Genomic DNA, 23,428 nt, shown 5'->3' on the forward strand with positions numbered 1-23,428 from the left:
GGATCAAGGATTTTTTGAAATAAATATAATGCTTCTTTACAGGAACTTTCTAAACAGACTTTAGCCATGGCAGAACAAGCTGAAAATCTTGTGAAGAACTCCTCTGAGATACAGCTTGGATCAAAGAAAAAGCAGTCCCTTCAGGAGCAGGCAAAGGCAATCCAGGAGCAAGTGAAAAAAGTGGAAGTTACCCTTGAAGAAGAGTATGTTCTTAACAAGTCCTAGTACATCTTCCCTGCCATATCAATGCATTTGATCCCTACATTACCTTGTCAGCGTTTTGGTCAAGTTCTGAACAGTCTCTGTATATTTCAGTTTGCCCTGGGAGAGTAACCAGAACATAATGCCAAGTGTTACTGGGAGTAATAGCACCTACAAACTAGTAATACACAGCATATAAAACAATTTCAATCAAAATTGACCAATTGTAATTATTGTTAAAGCCATAGATACAAACCTGTGAAGAGGGAACAATTGATCATAATCCTAAGGTACTTGTGCCTTCTGGGAGGGTTCATGGAGGAAATGCCATGCAAGTATAAAAACAGCACAACTACAATATCTGATTCAGATTTTTTGTATTTTTATGTTTTGTCCAGAGGAATGTCAAGAAGTGCCTTTTTGTTTTAGTGAATGCTCAGATTTTATTTTTCCTGTCATATGCTGTTTCTGCAGCTGAAAATAATAAAAGGCATGTTTTGCCAAATCTTGGTTTACAACAGAAAGATTAAAGTCCGTGGGAATGTTGACAAAATCCTGTAAATAGATTTGACATTTTATTTAAAAATTAATTCACACACTTATGACTCTTTTAATTGCAGAAGTAAACATTTTGGTGAATCCCTATTATAATTTAATCTGGTTCATGCTGTTAGTGCCAAAAATCATCAACCTCAGATGAGTATGCCTTAGACAAGATGAAGCTGGCATTCAGTGGCAAACTATACCAGATCTATCTGTCAACAGTTTCTTCAGAATTTCAAAGAGAACTTGGATAGGTTCCTAACCCCCTTGGGAGGATGGAAGTTTGTGAAGTACCTGGGGGTATGCAGAGCTTCAGTGAAAAGCTGTGAAGGACCACTAAGGTCTCTATCTTTTTGTTGTGGCATTATTTTCAAAAAGTACCACGTATCTAGTCATCAACAAATGACAGCTAATAAGCTCCAACTGATTGGACAAGTAACAGTGACAGCAAAAAGCTGAGCTGTTGGTTTTTATTCAGTAACCTGCTGCAAGTTAAGTGGCTGGAGAAGCAATAGTATAAGAATGATCCAGATCCTGCTGTAAACTGATTTGGATCTTCAGCTAGTATAAATCTATGTTACTCTATTGATTTCAGTGGAATTATGCCAATTTACTACAGGTAATAATCTGACCCGCTGGTTATGGAGTGTAACTTCCAGGTCAGTCCCCAGTTCTATATTATTTTTCCAGAGTTACCCTAGTGTCCCCTTATGTTAAGAAATAAAGCAGTATTTCTTTCCATCTCAGAGGTTGGTAACCCAGGGGAGTTGGAATGCCGGCCCCCTTGGCTGCTTCATTTATAATTATTATCCAGCTACCCTGCAATTTTGGGAGGATCCTGACTGTAGTTCAGCTATTTTTTTCTCCCCAGTGTGAATCTTGAACCTGCAACTATTATGGGAAGTGTTTGGTTATTGGTAATTTAATTCTTTACGTGTGAAGTATTACAGTCATTTACAATCAAATATTTCATCATTTTTGTACTTAAACATTTACTTTATATCAACATTTTCCATTATTGAGTAGGTTGTCACATTCTTTTGATTCATTAGATCCTAGTAGTTCCATGTTGCTAGTGATATCAACACATTGAATTCTTTAGTAAAGTAGTCAGCCCTTGTGGTAGAGGTGATATCTTTTATTAAACCAACTAGATTTTTGCAAAAAAAATCTTTTTTTTGTTGTTGCAATTTTGGTCTAATAAAAGATATCACCTCTACCACGAGTTCTGATTCCTTTTGCCTCTAGACCAATATAGCTATAATGTAAATAAATTAATAAAGTAGTATCATTTTAGAAAGTCCTGGAAAAATCCAACTTGGCCATATTCAGTCTAGATTTAGAAGCAAAATTATTTAAAATGTGTACTGTACTCAGATAAACAAGAGTAATTTGATAGATCTCCATTAAAACACTTAAAAGTATTTGAAGGTTCACCCTAAAAAACGTGTCTCCTGCATAAACAGTTTTAAGAGAGCTTATGCACAGTACAGCATAACAATAGCAATGACAAAAACTATGGCCTAGTAGTTGTATAATGAACATGTCCCAATGCAATTTATATGGGGGAAACCTTAAAGATAAAAGGGAAACTATGGTCAGATTACCACAAACCTGGCACATCTTCCTTCTATAAAGATGCAACTGTATCTGTACAGAATGGGTAGAGATGTATCCTTGAAATGATGCAAAATCCCAGGTTTCATAAGGAAATTGAATCCCAAATGAGTGAATTGCAAATGATTTCTTCTGTAGTCTAGTCTCTGAACTCTGGTTTTTGCCCACTGTCCTTGTGGCAGCATAGGATTAGAGCTCAGTGATTTTTTTTTGCATAAAGATACAGAGTTAATGACACCAAAATCTTTCATGATCATGTGTTGACTTTGCTAAGTTTTCCTTTTTTTTTTTAAAGTAGAAAGTCAGAAAAAAGCCTATCAGTTTCAATTTCATTGAAATTGCTTTTCAGAATTCCCTTTTAATTTTACTAAAACAATTAAAAAGCCCAAAAGCAAATAAAATGTTTCAACCTGTAATTATTTTTATAAATGTTCATGTGTCACCATATTTTTTTTAATTCCAAACTATAACAAATATATTTTTGAAATGTTAATATTGCCAACAAGCCAGAAAATCCACAGTTTGCTCAGCTGTATAAAGAAACCATGTTGTGACTGACTTCTCGCCTTACCAGAGCCCTGTTCTGATCTTTGAAAATATAAGAAACTAAGGATACAAAGTTAAATCTAATCAACCTAAACATGGAGTATATGACAGAAGGAAGGATTTTGTGTGTGTGTTCTGCCAAGGACTGGCAAAAGCATCAATCACAACCTGCATCAGTTTTAACAAATGTAACATGTACATTTACAAAAAAAATCCATTTCAATTTTAAGCAGTTGTTTTTTCATTATCTTGATATTAAATCATGACTTGTGAAAGAAGTGACTACTTGCAAGGTTGGCAGATGGCTCTTGCTTATGACATAACAAGGAAGCATTACAAATCAGCTATTCCTCATGGATCATATGTAGTGCTAAAGGAAATTTGTCTTAGTCATTGTGCCCTAAAATGGATGTATACTCCTTATTTTTAGAAATCTAGAACGCTATCAGAGTGTACCTTTACCACAGATCATTGCATATGGTCCTTAAACTGCTTCTTTCTTTATTCACTACTTTCATGAGTTCCTTGATGATGAGCCATATTTTAAACAGTCTCACATCTTGTGTAGCCCCTCTAAGGTTAATGGCACTGTATATAGTATAAATCAGAACTGAATTTGGTTCCAAGTGCATAACTGATTCCCTAAAATTGTCCTGCCTATACATTGGTTAAGTAGTGGGGTTTTTTTTTCAAAAAACAGAACATGTAAGAAAACAAGCACCATTTCACAATATTAAACTGTTTATTTTCTCTACTTAATTTGGTTAATTTTAGTATTAAAACCATGGAAATGGTGAAAAACAAGTGGGATCATTTTGGCAATAATTTTGAAGCTCTGTCTATATGGATAACTGAAAAAGAAAAAGAACTGGATACCTTGGAAACATCATCATCTCCTTTGGACGTGCAAATCGGCCAAATCAAGGTGATTGGTTCACAATACATTTAGCATTAAAACCAGTTTCTCTCTCCCTCTTTTTTTCCTTGATTTGTTTGTTTGATAGAGGCTGTAAAGGAGAGGAACATGGGATCCATGTTTCAGAAATACAGAGTTGTAAAGATGTCACACTTTCTATGAAAAGTTGCCATGCTGAAAGGTTTTACAAGACCTAGAGGAAAAACCTAATGAGCTGGTTTCATTGTTAATGTTTAATTTACACATACAAACCCTTTGGTGTATGTAATATTAAAACAATGAGTTCATACTCTTTTTATCCTTGTTTTTGAGTGAAGTTCACTGGCCTACATAATAGCCATGCAATATGTATTTATAAGAGTGCAGAGAACTTTGTTTTGTAAAATGGACGTTAGCCAGTAGGTACAGAATCTGGATTTAGTTCTGATAACTAAAGTTATACCTGAATTTTATGTATCTTTTTCTTTTATGCTGAAATAATAAAGGAACTAGTGTGCTCAGTAGCTTGTGCACCCATAGACCTTTATTGCTATATTAGCCCTTCTGTAAATTCTCTGTACAATAAAGTAGGTATATTTTTTTTCTCTTAGTTCACTCACTGGCCTCAGAAATCCATATCATCTCAGAAAGTGCCTGTAGACAAAAATACTTTGTCAGTTCAAGAGGTTATTTCACATCATCCCACAAAAATGTGTTTTCTGAAAATACATGTGCTCACAAGTGCAAGATTTCCCTAAATTATACATTTTTATAGTAATTCTTAAACTATGCACTGTATCAGTGCAAAATTCTACGGTTACCTACAGTCAGACTGCTATTTACTATAAAGTGATTTGAAAGTGTCTCAAAATACAATTAATTACAGATAAATGGAACAATTCCTTGACAGAATTTTAATTCATGAAATTGCAACCAAATTCACATTTGCTAAATAAATAAAATACACTATCTTTTTGTTGCAGCAGTGAAAAACAAAACTGCTTGAATTCTTGCATCATCATTAAAGCAGTGTTAAAAAAGAAACTTGCATAATAACACATCTATTATTTTTCACACACACACATTAAGTCAGCCCTAGCAATTCCTACATAGGATCCCAAAGTAGGGTAAATCATCTGGAGAAAGTAAGTACTTCCGAATTGCATGTCAGATTACACAATGATTTACAGACTGTATCCTTGATATGGTTCTCCAACACTGAACCCAACCAGAGTGGTTCTGCAAAGACACAGAGGTCCATTCAGACAGAAATAATGGAAGGATTAAGTATCTGTTTGTTTGCCTCATGTGAACTAACTAGTAGTGATTCTGTTCCATCACAAAAATAAGTTTTTGAGAAATCAAAAATAGCTCTTCAGCTAAATGTCAGTTAGCAAGTTGAAAACTATTGCAAAATTATAGTACGTTTTTTACTGAATTATGAAGTAGAGAAAATGATACAATCAGAATCTTTGTGATATAGAAGTTTGTAATTCTAATAAAAACAGGATGAGGCACAATGAAGAGCAAAAATACTCATTTGCTCCTTGATATTAGCTTATAACTAGGTGCCACATCCATTGCTTTCTTAATGAGCATAGCTATATCTCCTTTTAATGAAAGTGTGCTGAATTTTGTTGCACAGTTACTCTCTTTGTTGCTTTGTGTCACACTCCTACTGCATAGAATAATGATTTAAAAATATCATGAATTGAGTGGCGCAAAGGAGAAGTAACAGGTAATATACAATCACCAAATCAAAACCAGCCAAACTTGATCCGGGTTGAACATAGTAACTATTGCATGGCTTTACCCTGTGCACTTTGTGGAAAGGACTAGGGGTGAACTCATGCCTTGTTAAAAGCAATGGTAAAACTCCCATGAGCTCTAGCTGAGGTAGGATTTCACCCAAATTGATTTCTTTCTACTTCTTAATGGACACATTTTCACAGAAACTACCACTGGTCTTGGCAAAAACTACTATCCATCGTTGGCAGGCACAGGAGAATGATTATGGGGTTCAATTTTCCACCTCCTCTTAGGCGCTTGGGGAAAGGAGAAAAACAGAGTGGGAGTAAAACTGCAGTGCGTAATTTGTACCTTTTCTGCTGCTAAAGGATTTCAGCTCCAGTGCTCTCAATCCAGTACCTTTCTTGCTTATTTTCCTGCAAAAAGATATTGTATAATCAGAAATATTTCAGAGCATACTGCATACAGAGACCCTATGCAAATGATATTCTACACTACACTCTATCTACATGCTCTTTCTTATTCTAGACACTAACGTTGCAAAATCCCACCCCTCATAAGCATTTCCTTTTCAAATGGCAAGTATGATATAATTCATATTTTTGTTATTATCACAGTCAGAGCTGTGGTTTCATAAGCTTTGTGTCTGGGATGGTACATTTTCACGATCATTTTGCAGTGCTGCCATATCTAAGTGTACCTTTACATGAGCTTATATGAGGATGATAGTACACTCACAAATACTAACAGAAGTGCTTATCTCTCCTGTTCCCACCCATTTCTGAAAGCTGAGTACATTTCATTGCTTGTGAGCAGAGCTCCATGAGCAAGTTAAGTGAACCTTAGTGAAAATTCTCCATGTACCCATGCATTTACTGAGTAAAAACTGCCTACCCGCTACAAATTTCCATCATTAATGACGTCTCATATTTACTTCTAATTTCCAATGAAAATAAGCATGGTAACATAGAGAACAGGATTAACTGTGACCAACTAATGCTTGTTTCTAATGCACTTGATAAGTGCAAAGCTAATGCTAGATTATCCTTACACCTCCCCTTCTGACCCATTGGAAACTGAACCATAAATATCAATGGTCCCATCAGTATACCCAAAAGGAAAATTCCTCTTTGCATTCAAGTCTAGCAGTCCATTTAACCCTGTGCCTAAAAGCCAGTGTCACCCTGATTCAGCATCTAATCTCATTTATACTTACATCATACAGTTATATAATAGGGATAGGAAATACCTATTATTTTCCAGTTTATAAAATACACTCATTTGCATATGCTGGAAAATATTCATAGTAGGTTATCACGGTCCATGTCTCATACAGTGCAGTATTGTTTTCCATTGTACATTTGCTACATTTTTTTGGTGACTAAGTTATATTTATTTTGAATCCTAATAAGCATTATTCTACCATTTCCAGAGGATAGAAGATTCTAAATATTAATCATCTTGTCTACTTATGCAAATGTGCATTTCATTTAGCATACTCTAGCAGCTTTTACAGATTTTTAAAAAATCTGCCTTCTAATGTTAATGCCAAGAAGGAAAGGCATATTAAGAAGAAAATGACATATTAAGGATATTTTGTAAATGGAATTTTAGGATGATACCTGAATTGTCTTATTCATTAATTTATAAGAAAATGATTGTGATGAGAAGTTCAGAAAAGCAAGGAAAAAAGAAAGGTTGCTCATAATCAATTGAAAGTCTATTGTGGTTGCTTATTTGCTATTATTTTACATTTTAGGTTATTAGTAAAGAAATAGATGGTAAAATAAACGGGATCCCAAGTCTAGAAGAGGAAGCTCAGTCCTTTTCTCAGTATGTTACCTCTGGAGAATCTGCACATATTAAGACCAAGCTAACACAGATCAAAAGGTACTGGGAAGAGCTAAGGGATCATGCACAGCGTCTGGAAGGGATAATCACAGAGAATACATCACAGCAGCAGAAGTATGAAGAAAGTCTCAAGCAGGTAGACATTACAGAATCTCAAAGGACTACTCATAGGCAATTTCAATAGCTTTCAAATAGAGCACAAAGATTACACATGGTATCATACTTTGTTGTATAGTAGACTCATAAAATTAATATTTAAGCTGATTTAAAAGGTAATAAAGTGATCTTATATTGAAGCACATGATGTGTTAGTCTATTTAAAGTAACAGAATACAGCTGTCTTGGAATTTCTCACTGTAAAATAGGTTTAGATTCTTTGTCAGTCTTACCCATCTTCAATATCAGATTTTATTAGATTTATTGACATATTTCTAAAGGGGTAACTATAAACAGTATTTGCATGGAGAGGCAACCTTGCAAGGCCCTAGAGCATCTCCTGACCTTGATTCTCATGCACTTGAGCAGGCATTCAGCACCTTGCAGTATAAGGTTCTAAAACTCCAGTGAGCCCTCTGTACTCTTTAACAAAAACCTTTTCACATGATTGTTTTATAGTTTTCTTAAGCTTCTGTTTTGTATTTATTATATAGGTGCAGCAAGCTATGTCTGAATTTGAAGCCAAAGTGGCTGAGCCTGTTACTTCATGTTCTTCATCAGCAGAGACGTATAAAGCTCTTCAAGATCACATGGTGAGCATTTGCTCAGTATTTGCTGCTTGAATGGCTATTTAGAAAATGAAAGGAACTGCAAAATACCATAAAGCTCTTCTTAGAGAAATTAATTACAGATAGGGGGGCTGGCTTTCCTCTATGGCTTCCCCCACAATGGCAGATATACCCCAGGTGAGGATTTAGTTTAAAAGGAAAGCAATATCACTAACCATCCCTTGTCATCATCCCAGATTCAACCAGAAGTCGTAGCCTTCATAACTGAGCCAGGGTTCCATCAGAGGCTCCTAGCAAAGTACACTAAACCAGAGCATCTCCTAGATGCTTCTGCCCACTCCCCCAGCAGAGGGGTTTGTGCTCCTAAATCTCCTCACCTTTTCCAGACTCTTCCCCTCACTGTGTAGGTAAGCTTGGGGGGTAGGGAGAAGAGACAAAGGATTTTTTTCCTGTGCATTTAAAACCATTTTAATAGAGTAAAGGTAAGAAATGCATACATTTTCCATTGTTCTTAAGAAGAATTTTCAAGAAAAAATAGTCTGGGCTTATAGAATCCTGTCATTAGAAAAAGAAATAGAATTCCTTTCAACATTTTTCCCTTCTGCAATTCTTTACACACTAGAAACACCTTTGAGTTGGCAAATTCAGATCTGAAATCAGTCTTTAGCACCCAGAATTTTGTGGCATTCAGATGTTGGGTTTCCATTTGATATATTAGCCACATGGATACAATTTGCAGAATCTGGATCATACATGTAGAATTCAGAAATGCCTAGAATTCACTATTTCCATGTCCAGGTTTTTGGTTTCTCTAGATATAGGTATACTGTATTTACCCAAATCCAAGATGACTTCAGCTTTAAGACAACCTCCCAATAATTACTTTCTATACATAGAAAATCATAAATTTGTTATAATTTAATTCTAATGTCTAATTATTGGAGAGTCATCTTAAATTTGTTCACTGCATCGCTATAATGTGGAGAGCAACAATAGGGGGGCAAGCAGTGGGAAGTTAGAAGCAGAGGGATAGGCAGCCTCTGCCCATGCCACTTGCTCCCCACCCCAGCACCTGCCTCCAGACATCTGTCTCCTGGTGCCTGTCTCCCTGCGACTTGCCTCCTGCTAGTGCCTGCTTCCCCTGCCACTTGCCCTCCCCATCCGTCTGCCCTCCCCACACACCTCTGCCACCACTTACCCTATGCAGTGGCTCTGGCTCTGGCTCAGGCTTCGGCCTCTGGCACAGAACACACAGCGATTACAGCTCCAGCCAGGTAGTAGTGGCAGCCCCAGCCCCAGGCCCAAACTGGGAACTGAGCCAGAGCCACAGCAGCAACCCTGCTGCTGTGCAATCTGCCCTGCACTTCCCCATGTGGTCTCCCTGCCATTCCCCTCCCCCAAACTGTACAATCTCCCCTGCATTGCACTGTCTTCCCTATGCTCCCTACCAACTCGCACTGCATGGTCTCCCCTGCACTCACCCCTTCCCCTGCACTGCTCAGTCTCCCCCATGTTGTAGCTGAAGTCCACAGCAGCTCCCTCCCCGGGCCATATTTGAATCTAATACAAGATTGCTTTTCCTCCCATGTTGAATAAGGAAAAAAAGAACTCGTTTTGGATTTGAGTAAATACAGTAGATATAGATAAATAACATGTACATGCCACTGTAATCAGTAACTATGGTCTTGTTTTCAGCTGGGCAGTCTAGATCTTTGCAAATGTTGCAGATGGAGATGATATGTATGCATATGCATACACATATAGATATGTGTGTGTATGCACATATATATGCATATGCACGTATGTGTGTGAGTATGCATGTATATATGCATGTAAGTCGCAGTGGTATCAGTAGCAGCTACCTGCAAAAGTCATACACAAGGATGATCTGGCCACTTAAACTACAAAAAATAGTAGATGTTAACAGAGCAAAGGTCTGCTTAATGACAGAGAAAAGAATGCTCCATAAAGGAAATGTAGTTATTACTATTATTGTTAAGCACTACTGCTGTCCTTGGTGCTTAACTGTTAGCAATGAATACTCAGACAGGATAAATAAACCTGCTGAGAATAAACTGTTTTTCTTTATTTAACTACAATCACAGTCAATTCCTTCCTGGTAAACTCGTGTTTCGTTGTAAGTTGGTTATTGTACGTTCATCCCTTTTCATACCTTGCTGTTGTTATTGCCACTTATTTATTTAGTGGAACTATACCATTCTTCAGTTTACTATTTTTGGGCTTTTTTCAATTTCCCCTTTTCTGTTAGTTTGACTATTTTTGGTTTGTTTTCCCTTGAAAATTTTGAACCCCTAGATGGGTCATTGTTAGGCTTGACAGAATTTGATTTTTATATATATAATTTCAATGGATAATATTGATGTTTATTTATTTTTAAGCATTTATTTTTATTTTTTTATCAATTTAAATTTTAAGAATTGAGTGAAATTAGGGGTGTGGGGAGCAGACAATTTATTAATGACAGTACACTATCATTATAGTGCAGTTTAACTGCCTGCTGCGACAAACATAACTACTGTAGAACTGCTGCCAGCTAAGTGGCAGAAGTGCCATCAGTCCCCGCTGTGCTCACCCATAGCTCTGTCGTCCGCTTTGTCACTTCTCTTCCTATGTTCCCAACCCCCTGGGGTTTCTGGGAGTTGCAGTCTGTAGCAGGACTAGGTCTCCAGGTATGATGTGATGCCCCCCAGCAGCTGTGTAGCTCCTGCTTTGCTTTGGTTCCCTCTTCTCTCATCTGATTTCTTACCTGCCATGCCTTGCTGTAATTGTTTAACTTGGGAAAAAGGAGACTGCACAGGACCGCAGAGCAACTTCTAATCTATTGTTGATACAGTGCATCAGCATACCATAGGCCCTAGTGGTCAATTTTGTGGCCTCTGACATCTTCTACAGCCATGCCCATGCCTCATAGGTATTACTGGTTAATTGTCTGGATGGGCCCTTGGCACTAATCTAAGATCCATCCCTTTTACACCTCCATGTCCTTAAGAGTCCCAGCAGGCCCTCAGTGCCCCAATGCAAGATATCGCCCTTTCAGGCCTCCATGTTTTTAAGTGTCCCAGCAGGTCCTCCCCAGGCCTCTGTGTGCTTACTGGCCCCCTGCCTTCTTGGCCCCCAGTGTCATATCTGGCCTCTGGGCTCTGGTTCACGTCCCTTCTGTCCTGGCTTCAGGTCCTAGTACCAACTTGCCCCTGGTCTGGTCTTGCCCCTCTCAAGCTCAGGATTCGCCCCTCCAGGGTTCTGGTCTTACCCCTCACAGGCTCACCACTTGCCCCTTGGAGGGTTCAGGCTTCCACATTTTGGCAGCCACCTTTCTGCACCTAGGACCTAACCCTGGGCAGGGCTCTAGGGCTAGGGACAGAAGTTACACATAAACTGGTTTAAGTGATCAGAAACTAGTTTAAATCTGTAACAGAACAGAAGTTCAATCTGTGCACATAAACCAGTTTCAAAGTGGCCGAAACCAGTTTGAAATAAACCTGGTTGAATGTTTTACCAGACTTAACTGATTGAGCTCAAACCAGTTTATGCAACTTCTCTCCTAGACTCCTTCCTGGTTTAAGTTAAACTAGAGTCCCCCAGCATCCCAGCATGCTCTCTGGGCTGGGCTGAGCAGTGACAGGCAGGGGTGGGGGCCTGGCCAGATGTTGGCCCTGGAAGGGAGCAGGGAAGAGATTTATTCCCCTCCTCCCTCCCCTGTCCCACCAGCATAGACCTGTCACACATTTCTCTGCTCACTGCTGTACTGGCAGGAGCATGGCCAGCCCTGGCAGTAGCCTGGAGTGAACTGGCCAGGGAGGGGGTTTAATTCCCTCCTCCTATCCCACCAGCACAGACCCAGGCCGGGGTCTGCCAGGTGCTCCCTCCTTGCTGCCATAGCGACAGGGGCATGACCAGACCCCAGCTGTCATGGCCCCCTGAGGCAGAGGGAGCAGGGAGGGGGATTATTTCAGCCTCTGTCTCCGAGGGATCACAACCAGGGTCTGCCTGGCCTGACCGCTGTGACCTATCTCTTCCTGCATGGAGGAGCAGCAGGATAAGCCCCCTTCTGCCCCCTCCACTAGACACCAGAGGGAGAGGGGGAATAACCCCTCTCCCTGCCCCCTCAACTAAGGGGCCCTGCTGGCTAGCCTCTGGCTGCACCCCCACCCCTACTATTGGAGCAGTGAGCAGGGAGCAGCCCTGATGGGGACAGCAGCCCCTGTGATGGTGTCCCAGAGCGTGAGCCTTTTCCCAGTGTGGGGAGCTGCGCTGAGGGCCAGGGGCAGGGAAAGCTGCCTGTGGACCCTGTGCATTCTGGTACTATGGGCTTTTTCACTTTTGTGACCATAAATGCCTGGCCCTGCCATTCCCTAGCCTTCCTCCCACAGAAACACATGGATAAACTCTAAATTTCTACTGAGCAATACTTTATGCCATTCAGGGAGCAAGGGGCATCTGTGCCTGGGGTCCACCCATCATGTGTAGTGAAACTTTACCAATTCTGTGTCATTCTAGTCCTTTGAGCCCATGTCCTTGAATATAATTTGGCGTGTGTTTATTCTTTTCACATTGCTGTTTATTCTATATGCCTTCTGTATTGCTGTTGCATCTCCACAGGATCTCTGTCAGGCAGTGAGGAAAATGAATAGCACTCTGACTTCTCTCTCAGCTTGTGCCCGTAAGATCCCCAGCAAAGATAAGGCTAATCAAGAAGTTGTGACATTGCAGCAGAAATATGAAAATATGCTTAGTAGCTCTAAAGAGAAGCAAGCCATACTGGAGACTCTGCTAGCACAGTGGCAGAAGTAAGTAAATGTCTCTGTCTTAGTTTGTGAAACAGACATATTTCTACAGCCAGTTCAAGAAAACATGGGGAAAGGGGCTGGAGCTGATAATGTTTTACACCAGGAATGGAGGCTGGGGTGCCATGTGCCCAGGCGCACGATTGGCAACATGGAGTCATAATTTCAAGGCCATAACAAAAGTACTCATAGTGCAGCCCTGTCAGATTCCACTGAATTTGTGAATTCTACTAAGTGCCTTGTCACAAGGACAAGAAAAGGAAGGACACCAGGGCTTTCCAATTTTTGAGTGGCCATGGGCCATGTGCCACACTGTCTGCAACTCCCAACCACACACCACATGTGCTCCCTAGGGCTCCCAACATGTGGCCTCTACAGCCCAAGCTCTGCCAGTGCCACATGGACAGTGTGAGCCCCTGTGCCTCTATCCTCATACCCTGCCCAAGAGACCCCAGCTGCCACAACAGCAGCAGGAGCAATGGGGGAAGTGATAGGTAGAAGAAAGCCTATGAGCTGCAAGTTAACCCATCGTGGGCTAAATGCAGTTTGCAGGCCAGCTGTTGGACCACCCTGTTTTACACTGTGTTGTATGCTATGATTTCATTAGGCAGGAGAAGGAGCGTTCTGTCTTTCTGACCTGGTTAGAGCGATATGAAGCTGCAGCCAAGCTTCCAGGACAGTCCGTTTCTGCTGACAGAGTGAAACTGGAAGGTGAACTACAGGCAGTGCAGGTAAATTTAAAGATTAAAAATGACCCTAAAAGCCAGCGTGGACTTAAGGATTTGTTTTTTTCTATTTCTAGTTTTGTTGGGATGAGTCTGCTCATTTGTTTTATGACAGATGCTCAATTTTAGTTTCATTCATATATTATATGTTTTAACAAAGTGGAGACCAAATTAGAGAAAGGGTTCAAGTCACGTTGTTTCGCAATTCCTCTACCCATTGAGGAAAAAAACATCACAGGACCGAAAAGAACTGAGGTTTATGATACATGATCACTCAGACTTCAAGGAAGACGTGTGAGTTTTCTTCCCACCATGAGAGACTATTTTGAGGAGAAAAATGGAAATTCAGAATGGAAATGGTGACTTAGCAGCTCTCCCACTGGATTTTTTAAATGTAAATTTTTCTCACAACTCCACTAGGTGTCTGAAAGCCCATCTGTATTCCTCCCAATTATATACTTGATCCAATAAAAAAAGTATCACAAACAAAAATCCTTGGCTCTCACAGCTTTAAGGCATTTTCACCTCTGCTTTATTTTCACATGTGCCGTATGCTGTAATGAATTTGAGCTCAGTATTTGGGCAAATGCAGCACCCTTTCTCACCCTTTGTAAATTAATTGATAATTTGTACCCTAGAGAAGAACGGGGGTGAGGGGTGTATTTACTCAGGCCAGAGCTTGAATTTTTTTACACAGCTGTAGACCGAAATCCTCCTTACACATAAGTGGCACATACGTACTTGTGGTAGTGCAGTTTGGGGCACTTATGCATGGTTTGGATTCTGTTTCACCTGTAGCAGAATGGGTTACAGACACAACTGCCTGGGTTTACAGACACCTACCAGAAATAAAACAGAGGAGACTGTGGCCCCTTCCATGTTTCAGCCTGGTAGCTAGGGCAGATACCCAGGGAGCAGGAAGCAGGAGACCTAAGTGTTAAGTCACACTGAGGAATATTAAACCTACATTTCCCTCCTATGTCAAATCAAAGGGTGTAGACACACAGGCCACTGACACATGTGGAAAAAATACAAACAAAGCAAAACAGCACTTTACTGGAAGAGGCAGCATGTTAGTTGGACCCAGCTTTGCAGCATCTGTATAGATCAGACCTTTCGGGCCCTTTTGTCTAAAGTGAGCCACATCTTTAAGCAGCTACAAATACTTAGAGCCCTTTAGAAAGGAGACCCCTTCAAAAAGGCAACATCACTATGTGTTACCTTGTATGTTCTAACTGTTATGTGTGAATGAGGTGACAACCATTCCAATCAGTAAATCTACCCCAACTTTAACACGTCTTCATCCAGGGTTAAAACTTGAGTGGGTTTACTTCATTTGAACTATTCTCAGCTCCTTCGTGTATAACATTTAGACGTACCAGTTTTTTCCTTGTTGAAGTGGTTCCTTTTCCAAAAGTCTCCAAGCATTTGTGTGTCCACACTGAAAGCGTTCTACCAACCCAGGCAATGGAGTATACCCAGAGTATTGCCCCGGGCCTTCAGTCTTTTCCTTCTTTTTGAAGTGGGTGCTCTGGGCAGCCAAGAGAAGAAGATATATGGAGTCATGAGTGCCAAAGCAAGTTAGAAGGTGGGTGGTTTAGCAAAATGGATGCTGCCTTCAAGAGGAAGCAGTATGGGCCCTGGTCATGGCCCTGGCAATGGCTACTGCCCCACTGAGGAAGACACCATCTTGCTGCTGTCTTGGTATTTTGTTCAGACACTATTAAATACAAAGTACTGAAAAGCTTTTGGGAACAGGGGCCACAGCCCTGGGCCCTGTGGCAGGGCACTGTTGGTACTTGCCACTTTAAGAGCGGAGCCAAACTGCCCACAGGTGCTTGATTGTGGCAGCCATTTTAGACCTCTGGCCACCTGTATAAAGAGAGTAGTTCACTACTGGCAGCCCAGGCAGAAGTACTGCCTGGCTGTGTGCAGCATCCTGGAGGTAAGGGCAGGAGTAGCAGGGGATAGCTAGGAGGCTCCTGGTCCTGGATATGACCTAAAACTGCACCCTGCTGAGAGTGGGTGGCCTTTTGGGGCTTTCAGTGGTGTGGGATCCCCCAGTAAATGCCAGGCCAGTTACCACCCTGGTGAAAGGCAGGTAGGGGCACCTTAACCCCAGCCCTCACCTTCAGGTGGGTCATTTATCATTGGAGGTATTTGGGGCCAGGCATGACTGTGGCCACCTGAGCCCCACTGGGAACGGAAGCCCTGTGGCCCCAGGGACAGGCCAGAGGTGTGGAGCCCCAGGGAGGGGGGAAACTAGAGGGCTGGGAGCCTAGTATTGTCTGAGTTTACACAGTTGCCATGGGAAGGGGCCAGGGCAAGCTTAGACCCGGTCAGGTAATTGGCTGGCCACTACCCCGGTGAGGTTTGTGGGAGAGGCCCAAAAGACAGTATGTCTGCCACCCAAGGTATGAGCTAGTTAAAGCCTATGACCTAAGGGGCCCAGTCCAAGAGGGAGCAAGGCAGTACAAGTTGTTGAGGTGTGAAAGAGACCCTATGAGGGGGGTGGAATGAGAGAGGCCCTAGTGAGAGGAGGGTGGTATGAATCTGTGTGACTGAGGCCTGACAACTAGGCCTAAGCTAGCTCCAGCTGTAGGCTGGGTGCATTGTCATCTGGATGCCATCTGCGAGGCTTGGGCTGTGGTGTAGTGGAGGAATGGAGTCACAGATTGGGACCTGGCATCAGGGCAAGAATAGGCAGCCTCCCACCTTAATTAACAACTTAATTAATTAACAACACAGTGTGGCAGGTGAGACGGGTGGGTGGCGTGCCCATAGGCAGGTGGGGAGTCCAGCACTGTGGCTAGTCGGGGAGTCCCACATTCCCACAAGCCCCTACAACTCTGAGGCAACAATATCTGTCTCTGAGACACCCTTTCTCATTCCTTGGGCATGGAGGGAGAGTGAATGGGGCACCAGGGGTAGCTACTGCAGCTGGTGTACAGTGAGCCCCTCTGGCACACCAGTAGCAGTGGGATTCAGTGGTCTTCATCAAGGTGAAATGGGATTTAATGCTTGCAGCAAGAACCTGTCCTAAACTAGATTTCGCAACTTTTCCTGCAGTCTGTGAATACCTCCACAAGTAGCTCCATTGGCTTCTGGTTTGAAGACTCGCTCTTCAACATGAGGAGTTGTGAAATTTGGCTGTCCAAGATGACTCTCACTTGCTGAGAGTCTGCCTTTTCTAATTATCCTGAACATCTCTATCACCTTGGCTGATTAAATGATGTGTTAACTATGACCAACTGACTTTCTTCAGAGCTGTTTAGTTGTGTGTTCACCCTAATACTGTGCACTCTGTTCCTCCCCAGGATTTGCAAACTGATATTGCATCTCATACCTCACTATATACCAGCCTATTACAATTAAATGAGGCACTGTTTACAACAGCTTCCACAGAAAGTGTGAAAATAATGGAAGGCGACCTTGAAGAGCTGGACAGGAGGTGGAAAGCTTTACCACAAACTGTTAACAAGAGGTGTGTGCTCCAAGATGTTTCTAATCCATCTAGCATGATTAAAAATAATGATCAATGTACAGATGAAGAATATGCCTTTTTAATCATGAAGTTGCAGTATAATGCTGGAAGTGTTAGGTTTTATGAGCCATATTATACTCTGTATTGAAGAATTAGAGATTGTGATAATCCAGTGGATCCAGCAGGCTACTTTGGTGATATCTTTGTCCTCGAGAACTGTGGCAAAGAAGAGGGTAGTGGAGGCAGAAATACCATGAAACTTTCCCTGGGAAGTTAATGCGCCTAGCCAGCATTTTAAACGACTGAGCTTTCCTAGTTTGCACTCTAGAACCATCCTTTCTGGGAGGGGGTGAAGGTTCCAGGGGCAGTAGCTGCTGGTGGATCCTTTATGATCCAGGCTGCTGCAAGAACTGGGATGATAGAAGCTTTGAGCCAAGGAGTATTTCTTCTGATATGGTTGGTCTCCTCCAAACAGATGTGGGTCTTTAATATTAGACCTCAAGTATCAAGGACAATTTTTTCAAAAACTCTTTGTGAATCACCTTGAATGTTTGGAATTTCCTGATGTTTGAGAGGGCATTAAGATTTTTAAAAAGCAGCCTTATACAGTTTTTTGCAAATTTGTCATGAAAATTTGACAGCCAAGGTATTTATTCTTTTCACATAAATTTCATCATGGAAATGAAATAAATTAGTGATGTTTCATTCATGATAAAAGAAGAAAAGACCTTAAAAAAAAAACAAACCAAAAAAAAACAAACCAAACAAACAAACAAAAAAAACAAAACAAAAAACTTGCCCAAGCAAGTCAAATTTTGGTCAGCTACATTAACTCTATTTCTTCTTTTCTTTAACACTACTTTTTAGAAACTATTTTATAAGTAATAGGTATTGTCTCTCACCTTTTACAGTATTTACTCTCAGGTTTTTAGTGTTGTGCTTTAATATTTTCTTCCACCTGGAGAGTCTCCTTTGCCATGTTGCCTGCAATAAATTTGGAGAAGGGCTGGTACACTGATGACACATCCTGTCATGCTCAGTAATATTAACTTACTGCCTTTCTATATCCATCTGTTGTCTCTTATCTCAGATTGTAAATTCTCCTAGGAAGAGAATATCTTTTTCCTCTTTGCATGGTGAAAGGAGCACAGTGGAGTCCTGCTCTGTGACAGGCTTCTAGGTGTTTTGGCAATAAAGGAGTAGTAATAATGCTCATAGTAGAACTCTGTGGTGTAATTTTAGGGAACTCTACAAGAGAAGTGAAGCTACTGCTACATGGGGGATATTATAGATTTTTATCGGGCAGTATCTAAAATGTAAATACTTTTCAGGAGAAGCAATTAAAACTGACTATGTTTAGGAAAGGAACTAAACTATGTTTAGTTCCTTCAAATGGAATGGAATTGACCCATGGCTTGGGGGCAAATGATTTTTAAAATCAGTGTAGATCTTTGCCCCCCAGAATATCCAGCATGCCAGCAACCCAGAAGAAGGGGTCCTGGGAGCCCCCCCACCATCTCGGTACCCTGCCCCTAAAATTAGCCTGGAATGGCACAGATATGGTTGAGTGCCAGCTGATATAAGTTGGTTCAGTGGAGTTCTGGCTGTGTACAAGAGTAACCAGTTGCCGGGGGGGGAGGGAGGGGCAGGAGTTTGGGATGCCTGGAGGACTGATCAGACACCAGTCACTGAAAGCTTGGTGTCCTTACATAAGACCAAAAGAATTCATGGAGAACCAGTTCAAAATAACACCTGATTATCCAGGTATACATTTGAATAGTTCCAGAAGGTTTAAGAGGGTGTGGACCGACATAACTCTTAGACTATCCAAAATACATGTTAAAACCCCAAAGCCTAGATGAGCACACTATTTAAGACCAGTTTAAACATCAAAAGCTTTGATTAAGTACTGTTTTGAGCCAGTCCTTCCTGAATGGGCTCAATATTGTGTATGCATTTTGTGCCTAGTATCTGGTCAGTCCTTCAGGCATCCCAAACTTTATCAGTCCCCACTCTTCTACCCCAAATCCCCAAACACATACAGGGCAAGGATCTGTTGTGCAATGCAGCCAAGATAGAGACCACAATTTAAAAGGGTGGGGAAGTAGAAAGCCTCTGCATCAATTTTACTTCCCTTTTAGGGACCCTGGATCAGGGTCCTAGGATCATTTTGAGCAGAGCATGGGTAACTATGCACTGTGTGTAACACTGTGTTCAACACCTAGGTTGTGGGGTGGAGGACAAAGGGAAGGAGGCTGCATGCTTCAGGATTGCCCCAAGAACTCTGCAGCTTTTCAACCTCTGCTGTGAAAGCTGTTTCATCAATTTTACTTTCCTATACAACCCTGTGCAAAATACTTTTGCAGCAAAAGCAAAAAAGCAGAGATCTTGGGGAAGAGGCCAGAGCCTGTAGCTTTCCAGGCGCCACAGGTGGGGTTCACTCACTCCCCTAAGCATTTGGCAACCCCTCTACTCACACGTGCCCCAAATGAATGTGGGAATGCAGTACAGGGTAGTAGGGCCGTGCGAAATGGCACCGTTCTGTTTCAACTTGCATTTCGACATTTCAACAGAACAGTATTTCATTTTGAATTTCATTTCGATTCGAAACCGCTGCTCTGTTTCGTTTCATTGAAACAGTTTTGCTATTTCAATGCTGTTTTGACATTTCACCCATAGGCTATAATGGGGAAGCTCAAACCAGCCTATAGCTTTGTCATTTCTGGCCTGATTTAGATGAAACTCGTAGGAATGGTAGCCGCATCCTGAGGCATGAAGCCTGCCAAGTTTCAAGGAGATAGGTGCAGGGGTTTGGGAGAAACTGTACCTCAAGCTTCTGACCAGCAAAACTCATGACATGGGTGACAGTGTGTGTGTTAAGGTGCAGCAGGGTGAAAGCTGCAGGGATGGTGGCCCCTGCTGAAGTCATGAAGCCTGCTAGCTCTCAAGGAGATAGGTGCAGGGGTTCTGGGGCCCTGCACCTCTGGCTGCTGACAGGCAAAATTCAGACATGGCTGCTTGTGGGACTGTGTCTGTCTTAGGGCACAGGCGGGTGAAAACTGCAGGCCTGCTAGGCCCTGCTGCAGCCACGAAGCCTGCCAGCTGTCGAGGAGAAGGGGGCAGGGGGGTTCTGGGGGCCTGCCCCTCTAGCTGCTGACAGAAAAAACTCCAGACCGGGGGGCCTGGGGGCTCAATATTGTGTATGCATTTTGTGCCTAGTATCTGGTCAGTCCTTCAGGCATCCCAAACTTTATCAGTCCCCACTCTTCTACCCCAAATCCCCAAACACATACAGGGCAAGGATCTGTTGTGCAATGCAGCCAAGATAGAGACCACAATTTAAAAGGGTGGGGAAGTAGAAAGCCTCTGCATCAATTTTACTTCCCTTTTAGGGACCCTGGATCAGGGTCCTAGGATCATTTTGAGCAGAGCATGGGTAACTATGCACTGTGTGTAACACTGTGTTCAACACCTAGGTTGTGGGGTGGAGGACAAAGGGAAGGAGGCTGCATGCTTCAGGATTGCCCCAAGAACTCTGCAGCTTTTCAACCTCTGCTGTGAAAGCTGTTTCATCAATTTTACTTTCCTATACAACCCTGTGCAAAATACTTTTGCAGCAAAAGCAAAAAAGCAGAGATCTTGGGGAAGAGGCCAGAGCCTGTAGCTTTCCAGGCGCCACAGGTGGGGTTCACTCACTCCCCTAAGCATTTGGCAACCCCTCTACTCACACGTGCCCCAAATGAATGTGGGAATGCAGTACAGGGTAGTAGGGCCGTGCGAAATGGCACCGTTCTGTTTCAACTTGCATTTCGACATTTCAACAGAACAGTATTTCATTTTGAATTTCATTTCGATTCGAAACCGCTGCTCTGTTTCGTTTCATTGAAACAGTTTTGCTATTTCAATGCTGTTTTGACATTTCACCCATAGGCTATAATGGGGAAGCTCAAAACAGCCTATAGCTTTGTCATTTCTGGCCTGATTTAGATGAAACTCGTAGGAATGGTAGCCGCATCCTGAGGCATGAAGCCTGCCAAGTTTCAAGGAGATAGGTGCAGGGGTTTGGGAGAAACTGTACCTCAAGCTTCTGACCAGCAAAACTCATGACATGGGTGACAGTGTGTGTGTTAAGGTGCAGCAGGGTGAAAGCTGCAGGGATGGTGGCCCCTGCTGAAGTCATGAAGCCTGCTAGCTCTCAAGGAGATAGGTGCAGGGGTTCTGGGGCCCTGCACCTCTGGCTGCTGACAGGCAAAATTCAGACATGGCTGCTTGTGGGACTGTGTCTGTCTTAGGGCACAGGCGGGGGAAAACTGCAGGCCTGCTAGGCCCTGCTGCAGCCACGAAGCCTGCCAGCTGTCGAGGAGATGGGTGCAGGGGGAGTCTGGGTTCTGGGACCCTGCACCCCTAGCTGCTGACAGGCAAAACTGGAACGCACAGCTCAGCAACTGCCACCGAGGCAGAAAGCAGGGCAGTTCAAACACTGCTGCCTTTTATGCAGTTTTTTCCATCCCTCCCCCAGACCACTGGGATTTGAAGAGACCTCAGGGATGGATGACAGTCCCTAGCCAGCTACACAGTCAATAATGAGAGCACTCCTCTCCTCCCTCTTCCCCCTCCCTCTCCTTACTTTAGTTTCTGTTTCCCTGCAGGCAAGCCCAGCTTGAGCTCCAAAACTTGAAATGTTTTGAAAATTTCTAAACGTTTTGACTTGCCTTGTTTCAGTTCAAGGCTGTTTCAAAGCTCTCTGTTTCATTTTGATTGTGCTGTTTCAAGCTCGAAACAAGTCAAAACAGTGTTGAAACGAAACTGCTGGCGGACTTTCGCAGCGCCTTACAGGGTAGCTGTCTAATATAAAACAAAGGAACAGAGCAGGGACTGGAAACCAGGACCAAACCTCTCCAGATGAATGAACTTAACTTTGGTCTATGGAGTCATGCTTTCTTTTGCTTGCTTGCTCTCCCTCTGGCCACGTGATGATTAGATTCATGGCTGCATAGTGGCTAAGTCCTTGAATAGAAAGGGTTTAATGTACTTCTACCCAGCCTATACTATCATCTTCTATTTAGAATTCTCTCCTGAGATATATCAAACCCCTTCAGACTGGGAAGAGTTCAGAACATAAATTTCCTACTTCCTAGATGAGCAATTTAACCAGTAGGCCACTAAGCCTCCCTCCCTCTTCCAGTGTATTTTGAGCTGAACTCAGTATTCCTGATATAAGTTAGTTGAGCTTGGAGCATGACTAACAGATCAGGTCTCTCCAGAGATTTAGGCACCTCCTCAAAACCAAATTTAATTGCAACTGAATGTATTTGGGGATCTGGTGCATGATCTAACTGGGTTGCTTTGGAGCAAGCTAAGAAACAGAAGTGTAGAAGCCTAGGAAACTTTGCAATCAAGACTGGAGGTGCTCAATGCATTGTGTGCCTTGTGATCAGGACTAATGTTTGGAACTTCGGCACCTAAATTCTGAATCCTATGAAACAAATAGGATCTAAGGACCTAATTCTGAAAGCTACTGAATATTCCTGTGAGCACCCTCAATTCACACTGAATTCAGTGAGAATTGAGCATTCAACTCCTTGATAAACTGCTGAGCACCTTGGGAGACTGAACTGTGCCTATACATGCATTCCAAGTGACTTTAAAAAGGTCTGAAAATTTAGGTATAAGGTCACAGACTTCTTACATCCTTAACTCCCATTCACTTCCCTGGGACTTTGTGTGTGGAGGCTGAAACTTATAGCCTGATCTGTTTAGCTCATTTATAGCATTTAGTACACAAGTACTATAGAAAAAGAGAGAGAGAGAGAGAGAAGACACCTGCCAAAGAGAAGAGATAGTTGATTTCACTGTGTGGTAAGTTATTTTCAGAACTCAGTTTTAACACAGCTTTGGTCCTTGCTTTTTTTTTTTCTTTGTTGGTTTCACCTAGAATGCATTTCATACTGTCTAGTCAGTTGTGGTTTTGATTCATCAGTGTGACTCACTTCCACAGAAAAAATTAACTGTTCAGTCTTGTATCCAACATCCTGTAGGATCAGCTTCCTTCAGTCTCTTGTTGCTGAACACAAGCAGTTTGATGAGCTGCTGCTTAGTTTTTCAGACTGGATTAAGCAGTTCCTTGCTGAATTGCAAGCCACTTCGGAGATAAACACTGCTGATCAACAGCTAGCTGCATCCCATAATAAGGTAAACTATCCAGTTTAAATATTTAAAAACACTGAACATGTACAGAACTTTCCAGAGGGCATTCAGCAAAAACTGTGGGAAGGCCAGTAGCTTGT

General features: G+C 42.1%; 1 protein-coding gene across 1 annotated transcript in view; it reads left to right on the forward strand.

Moving 5' to 3' along the window:
* Window positions 1-23,428, forward strand: part of SYNE1 (spectrin repeat containing nuclear envelope protein 1) — a 522,133-nt gene that overhangs the window by 209,560 nt on the left and 289,145 nt on the right. The window contains 8 exon segments of the mRNA XM_025205597.1: window positions 43-203; window positions 3,682-3,832; window positions 7,311-7,538; window positions 8,053-8,151; window positions 12,748-12,935; window positions 13,540-13,663; window positions 16,975-17,141; window positions 23,180-23,333. Of these exon segments, the coding sequence (XP_025061382.1) occupies window positions 43-203; window positions 3,682-3,832; window positions 7,311-7,538; window positions 8,053-8,151; window positions 12,748-12,935; window positions 13,540-13,663; window positions 16,975-17,141; window positions 23,180-23,333 (1,272 nt within the window).

The sequence above is a fragment of the Alligator sinensis genome, unplaced genomic scaffold (genome assembly GCF_000455745.1).
Source record: "Alligator sinensis unplaced genomic scaffold, ASM45574v1 scaffold1177_1, whole genome shotgun sequence".
NCBI lineage: Eukaryota > Metazoa > Chordata > Crocodylia > Alligatoridae > Alligator > Alligator sinensis.